Genomic DNA, 7,500 nt, shown 5'->3' with positions numbered 1-7,500 from the left:
TGGATTCCTATCATGATGTAATGAAGATTTCAGCAAATTCTACGTGAACGGGGCCAGTACAGGGATTTGAACCCTTGACCTTCTCGCTGTGAGCACTGCCACTGTTTGATAGAATTTGAACCAAGTCATTCAAACTTGCATCCTCATCAAATTTCAGCAAAATTAGGTTGAAATCTTTTGAGTAATTCTGCTGAAGGCGAACACACAAACACACTTGAGTTGTTGTACTGTTTCGTACACACATCTAAAGTTCACACACACACACACTATACTGTACATTTGAGTGTGTTGAAGGCGAGCTGATAGGCCCGTCTCTGCGTCCTCCTGTCCCCGCTCTCTGGCAGCGCCGTGTCCGTCTTCTTCCCATAATGCAGCAGCTGCTCTGTCATCGGCTTCTCTTTGTACATCTGCTGGAAAATGGCCGCCGCCTGCAGGTAGACCTGATCTGACGGAGGGGAGACTGCGGGCAGAGGGGCTGTGTGGAAGAGGAGAGGAAAGGAGGAAAGGAGCGAAGGGGGAGAAAGGTTTGTGGAGGAGATGAAGAAAGGTGAGAAGATGATGAAAATTGGAGGAGTGGAAAAAGTGATTTAACATGCGGCCATACGCACACACACACACACACACACACACACACACACACACACACACACACACACACACAGACACACACACACACACCTGTGGCCGAGCTCCATTTCGTCACAGTGAAAACCTCTGAGGATGGAGAAGGTGGATGATGAGGAAGAGGAGGAGGTATAGAGGAGTGGGGCTCCGTGTGTTTCTGATGATTCTGGTCTTGACTGGAGATGAAGAGCTCCTCCATGGCGGAGCTCGATCCCACAGGCAGGGGAGCGAGGGAGCGAGGGTGCAGACGGATATTTGAAGCTCCGAATTGGAGCCAGAATAATCCTGCATGAGGCTCGAGTTTAAGAACAATCAACTGGGAAATGTGCTTTTTAAAGTAAACACACCAGAGGATATGATTAATACAGTAAAGTCATTAAAAGCTGTGTGTAGTGACGCAACAAAGACTGTGAAGGTCAATATAGAGTTTAGAATAGAGAGTAGAATAGTAGAAAGAACATATGAGCTGATCTTACCTTCTATCTGCGTCCTAAGTCCTCAAGCACCTCTGCAAACTTTTACTCTCTCTCTGTTGACGTCGTCGGCTCGGCAGAGGAAAACGCAGGCTTTGTTTTCAGACGTGAACCCGATCTCTATGACTAAATGTAAATAAGACACACGGCATCAGTCAGGGCTGAAATGGGATCCAGCCTCCGGTTTCTCCTCGCTGCTATGGGTAATTGGTTTCCTCCCGGTGCAATTAAGCAGTCAGATCCATCAGCATGAATAAATGATGGGCCACTGTCCAACTCTGGACAAAGGTCCACCTCTCACTGACCTACATTAGCCTCCTGTCTGCAGCAAGTGACACACAGACACACACAGGAAAATGTGATGTAAGGTTTGAGGTGACACAGCTGTAAGAACTTGGATTTACGACCAAAAGCATCAGAACAACTGGCTGCTATTAAAATGGATGAATGGAAAGAAGCGCAGGCAGACAGGCTTCCTTTGCAGCACTCATCAATGTGTAATCACGGAGTTGGGTGATGTGCCATGTGTCCAATAAAGCCATGAAAAGGGAATTAATGACAATCAGACATCTGGGACTTAATGAGTGTGAAGTCGTTTCTGTCCTTCACAGGAGAGAAACTGAGTCCACTTTAGAAAAGTAGGGCTGGAAGAAAAGACTACAGCAGCTTAAGGTAAGCTCCATAGGCCATTGATGGGCTCTTTAAAATTGCATAAGAGGTCTTACCTTTGTCAGTCTGGAGCCTCTTCAGTGGAACAACACACCTTATTGTGTGTGAGACATGCAGCCTGGACTCATGTTCTCTCTAACTACTGACCACAAACTTGAATTTTCTCCTTCAAAAGTCTGTTTAACCTCTACATGAAGCATCTGACTGTGTCCATGTTCATCCATGCACTCCCCCCCGCCCCCGCCCCCGCCGCCCCATCACCACCCTGCCACGACTGTGTTTTGTTGTGGATCAGCCTGGAACACACCGGGCTGTTTGGAACACCATAGCAACAATATGATAATGAAGTAAGACTTTCCACTTTGGGATACATATGGAATACATATAAGATAGCACAGGGATGTTTATGTCAGCAGTTCCCATGATGCATTGTCACCAGAGCGACCACTTTAATAGATTGTCACACTGACTGAAGCCTGGAATGTTTGGATCCTTTTACCTAAAGAGAGTAAAGAGGTGCAACTGATATCTTAATGAAGAGAGACAGGTGTGTGTGTGTGTGTGTGTGTGTGTGTGTGTGTGTGTGTGTGTGTGTGTTTGTGTGTGTGTGTGTGCGCGCGTGCGTGCGTGTGCGTGCGTGCGTGCGTGTGTGTGTGTGTTGGGGTCATGTATACATCAGACAGCAACATGTGAGCATAAGGTTACAGTGAAGTGTTGCACCTGTTGCGCCTGGAGGATGGGGTGTAAACTTGAGTGACGCTGCCCCCATCTGGCGAAAACGCTGTAGTGCACCTAAACAGTAAACGAGCTCCTGAATTACGCTAGAGGCATTTTAATCAACGCTAAACTCTAAATATCTACTTCAAACGAGAGCTGTGTGTATTGTTGTTGTTGCCATTGTTTTGAGAGATGAAATATTGAATAATAAAAGCAGTAAGATTTGATTCTTGACACCATTTTCCAGTGTTCACGTGTAATGACCGGACTGATTGTGCCGTTGAACGCTAACCCTAAGGTGGATGGATGAGTCATGCTTCCATCACACCGACAGGGGGAGACATTTGTCAACACCGTGTCAGGTAAGCAGACTTCCTACTTGTTCGCTACATTGTGACCAATTTGCAAAGTAACTTTCTGTCTTCAGTTTGGTTTCGAGTCATAATAAATATTAAAGAATAACCTTAAATCATAATCTGCTGGTTTTTATGTCAGTATGTCTGCTGTAACTTTGAGTAAAAACCGCCAACAAGACGGGGTTCAGTGCAGCTGGCGTAACCATCACATATGTAGTTTACATGTTTGTTTTTATTAAACTTAAACAGCGCCGGATAAGTCAAACTAACTGCCTGAACAAGCAGGAGGAGTGTATGAGCCTGTGGAAAATATCCATACGGAGCATTTTAGGCCAAACGGGCCTCAGGTCTCCCCGGGGGAGAGTGAGTGCAGCTGGGGAGATTATCCTTCTCAACACGCGTCATCGATGTCGCCTCACAACAGGGCTCTGGTTGCTCCGTGTGTGTGTGTGTGTGGGCAGCGTATATTCAATAATCGGCCCGGTTGGAGACGGCGGGTCGTGCAGCCGTAAGCCGACCTGGAATTTTCTCAATAAAGGTCTAATCTTTACGGGAAGCGGTACGGTGCTCTCTCTCTCTCTCTCTCTCTCTCTCTCTCTTGCACTTCTCTTTTTAATCAATCTGCCTAATGACACAATCCAAGCCTCAAACCACAGTCACAATCCCATCACAAGTCAAGTGTGTGTGTGTGCGTGTGCGTGTGTTCGTTTGTTTGTTCCTAGTTTCCTGTGATTGTTACAGTGTGTGTTTGGGTCAAGTTCGAAAAATGAAGTGACTTGAGCTGATCTGCTAGAACAAGGATGTGTTCCTTAGTGTGTGTGTGTTTGTGTGTGTGTGTGTGTGTGTGTGTGTGTGTGTGTGGGATCAGTGGAGCTCATCATCTTGGGTTTGGTTTGAATCTCTCTCACTCATCAAGACCCAATTAGAACCCATTACCTCTCTCTCTCACACACACACAACACACAACACACAACACACACACACACACACACACAAAGTGTTTCACGTGAGGCTTAGCTTTTAACTTTTGTTGTGTGTTGATAAAAGCTCTCATCACAGTCATTGTTTATAAGTGATCTTGTTTGTGAAATGTGTGTGTGTGTGTGACAGAGAGAGTCAGAGACAGAGAGAGAGAGAGAGAGAGAAAGAGAAAGAGAGAGACGATGCACAGATAAACATTCCCCCCTCAGCCCCAGACCCGTCCAGTGATACATGTTGACATCATAAACCAGTCCAGCAGGCGTCACGGTAACAGGATCCATGTTTTCCTCCTCTCCGGGTTTTCCTCCCAGGCCTTGATGCTTTGATTGGTCCACTTGTTGCAGGTGAATAGATCTGCTGCTCCGGCTCTTTGTGCGCTCTTGTCGGGCATTTGGTGTTTCTCTGGGAATCTCTGCTCTCTGTGTCTCAGGTCTCTCTGCCCCATTGTGTGCAGACCAGGGCCGAGTCTGAGCCGCTTATTGTGGGGCCGCCACGCTTTTGTTTACCTCCTGTGAAAAGGTGCACATCTACAAGGGTGTGTGTGTGTCTGTGTGTGTGTGTGTGTAACCTACAAGCTCATCAACAACAACTTTATTCTCCTCTACATTGGATTTTAAATGTAACACTTTTTTTAAAATTATTATTACAAATACAACAAAACTACTTTCTAAACAGTTCATTGATCACACAGATGTCTTTACACGGTGCTGTAGTATTTACAGATCAATCAGGATCCTGTACATTGCTGCTGCTGTGTTTCAGGCTCTCAAATTGAAACTTAAATCCTCTTAGATTGCCCAACTCAGGACAGTTTCAATTCCCTACAAACAGGAGTGTGAAATGGAGTGAGCGCTCGTCAGTATGAAGAGTGTGATCAGAGTAGAGTGCAGTGCTGTGGTCTCACCAGCAGGGGAAACCTTGGTCCTTCCAGTGAAATCATCTGATCAGATATCAATCAGGCAGTCAGGATGTTAAGGGGGGAGGGGGGGGGGGGACTTTGACTGATTATTGGTGTGAACTTTTACATGGGAGCTGTGTGCATATAGAATGTGTGTGTGTGTGGGTGTGTGTGCGAGGCTGAGATGTGTTCAGTCAGTGTTGAGTATTGAGCAACGTCTCAGCCGGAGCCTCACTCCTCCCTGGGAGCTGCTGTGTTGAAACCCTGTTACTCTGTGTGAGCACGTCTGACTCAATCTCAGTTTCCTACACACACACACACACACTCAAACACACACACACACACTTGCAAGTTCCCTACTGTGTGTGCATGTGTGTGTGTGTGACTTTATCTGAATGTATGCATGTGTGTTGTGTTGTTACTCCAAACAGAAACGCAGCTTCCCCACTTCTCTCTTCTGCACTTTGTCAGTCTGTCAGTTGACTGTGCTTGTTCGCCCTCTCTTGCTCTCTCTCTCTCTCTCTCGCTCTTTCTTGCTCTCCCCTCTCTCTCTCTCGCTCTCCCCTCTCTCTCTCTCAGTCTGGATTGCCGTTTCCACGACAACTGGCTGTCAGGAACACGTCGCATTCGCCGAGCACCTGTAAAGCAGGAAGAAGGAAGCGCTGAGCTCCGCCTACTCTCAATTCCTCAAGGAATTCAGGTAGGCAGACACACGCACGCACACACACACACACACACACACACACACACACACACACAAGGTGCTGAATACATTGAAAGCAGGAGGTCTGGACAGTTGAAGCCGGTCTACACGTTCGAACAAAGCTGTTCAAATGAAAGAGAACAAAAAGTGGGTGGAGGGAGAGAAATGAAGGAAGAGAAGAGAAGAGAAGAGAAGAACACACACCAACTCATGTTTGACACACCGGGATAAGAGTGTGTTTCACTTTCTGTGTCAGAGGGTTTAGTGGTGATATGTTGAGAGGAAGTGCTCTTCTGTGTGTGTGTGTGTGTGTGTGTGTGTGTGTGTGTGTGTGTGTGTGTGTGTGTGTGTGTGTGTGTGTGTCGCTGCTTTAACTCTTACCTGTGAGCCGACGTCACCCAAAGGTGTCGTTACCCAGGGATCAGTGTGAAGTCAGTGTGTCACCATGACATAAGGGTGGACGCTTCTCTGAATGAGCAGTGTCTGTGTGTGTGTGTGTGTGTGTGCGTGCGCTTGTTTGTATGCACATTTGCATTTTTTAGGTTATTAATAATCGCGTGTGCGTAACTGAAGTTTGAACAAGGTGTGCAGGATACTCCTTCACAGGAATGCTGCTCTGGCTGCTCTGGTTCAGGTCTGGCACACACACACACACACGCGCCGCACACCCGCACACACACACACGTGCGCGCGCACACACACACACACACACACACACACACACACGCACACACACACGCACACACACACAGGTCGGCCATGGCCACAGAAGGATAGCATTTCCCATCCGGAATGATAGGAGGGAGGTGTGTGTGTTTGTGTGTGTGTGTGAGGGGGTATGGGTAGTCAGATTCTGGTTTGGTGAGTTTCAGGAGCAGGCAGTGTGTGTACACCATACACAGTAGAGAGAGAGAGAGAGAGTGTTTGAGAGACGGGACAGGAGACTAAACACTCGCCACCAACTCAGATCACAAGGCTGCGAGCCGCCGAAGTGTGTGTTCTATCAGGGTGTGTGTGTGGGTGTTTTGGATGAAGCTGGGACAGAAGCACCTTTCCGCAACGTGATGCCGCTTTGAATTTGGTGTGTGGGGACGAGTCGGCAAGGGTGAACTGCAAGGAAGAGAGATCCACCTCGGCTTGAGTGAGTGAGTGTGTGTGTGTGTGTGTGTGTGTGTTCTCCAACAACTCCCGAGATCATTAGTGCCGGGCTCGTGTGTGTGTGTGTGTTCAGAACTTTCCTTTCTTTGCTCTCCCTCCCTGGGCTCTCCCCCTCCTCTGTTCTGTGGAATGTGGGGCTTATGTCAGTGAGAGTCAGGTACAGACTCACTAATTACCACTGCCCTTCCTCCCTCTATCTCTCCCTCCCTCTCTCTCTCCCTCCCTCCCTCTCTCTCTCTCCTTCAACTCTGGGACCTTCCTGCGCTGCCTCTCTCCTCTCTCCTCCGCTGGGAGACCTTGTGCGCTCCCCCCGTCTCCTGCTGTTGCGTCTACAGGCGTTGTGTGTCGTGACTGGAGCAGAGGAGAGGACGAGCAGAGAGGATCTGAGTCAGGATCAACCAAACACCAAAAAGGAGAACAGAAACTCTGACATATCCTCTCTGCCTGCCTGTCTGTCTGTCTGCCTGCCTGGCTGCCTGTGTGTGTGTGTAAGATGTGTGTGAGCCTCCAGAGCTCCTTTTACTGATTTGTGCTCCGGCGGACCTCTCGTCTGGTTGAAGGCAGGAGGCGACGTGACGACGAACCCGAGGCCGGAGAGAGAGAGCGACACACGGAGCGAAGGAGGAGAGGAAGAGGAAGAGGAAGAGAAGATGAGACACTGACTGAAGGTGGATTGTTGCAGAAGAAACAAGCGCGACGCCCCCGACTGCACGGCACCTTCATCGCACAGGTGGGCCAGCAACTCCTCATCTGTCACTCTCTCTCTCTCTCTCTCTCTCTCTTTCTTCTCCTCTGTCTGTTTGCCCTTTCAATCTGTTCACGCTTTCAGCATTTGTTTGTCCTCTGGTGTGTTTTCTCACCTGGGGGATTCAGCGCACACACACACACACTCGCACACACACGCAGTGGGTATCTGGAAGG

General features: G+C 48.3%; 2 protein-coding genes across 8 annotated transcripts in view; one reads left to right on the top strand and one right to left on the bottom strand.

Moving 5' to 3' along the window:
• Positions 1-823, bottom strand: part of LOC143016136 (putative methyltransferase NSUN7) — a 9,719-nt gene extending 8,896 nt beyond the window's left edge. The window contains exons 1-2 of the mRNA XM_076170296.1: positions 679-823; positions 278-475 (exon numbers count right to left, since the gene is read on the bottom strand). Coding sequence (XP_076026411.1) covers positions 278-475; positions 679-823 — 343 coding nt within the window. The remainder of the gene's footprint in view (positions 1-277; positions 476-678) is intronic.
• Positions 824-5,199: 4,376 nt separating this feature from the next.
• The window catches only part of rbm47 (RNA binding motif protein 47), a 26,224-nt gene continuing 23,923 nt past the window's right edge, over positions 5,200-7,500 (top strand). For 2 of the 7 annotated variants that reach the window (XM_076170358.1, XM_076170350.1), the window contains exons 1-2: positions 6,170-6,562; positions 7,140-7,309. The gene's annotated coding sequence lies outside the window, so the exon portion shown is untranslated. The other 5 variants (XM_076170352.1, XM_076170353.1, XM_076170357.1 and 2 more) reach the window with 5 other exon arrangements.

Source organism: Genypterus blacodes, unplaced genomic scaffold, assembly GCF_046128005.1.
Source record: "Genypterus blacodes isolate CSIRO-AG114 ecotype Tasmania unplaced genomic scaffold, CSIRO-AGI_Gbla_v1 ptg000216l_1, whole genome shotgun sequence".
In the NCBI taxonomy this organism is placed as follows: Eukaryota; Metazoa; Chordata; class Actinopteri; order Ophidiiformes; family Ophidiidae; genus Genypterus; species Genypterus blacodes.
Note: the sequence above shows the minus strand (reverse complement) of the source record. Positions and strands in the feature narration are given on the sequence as shown.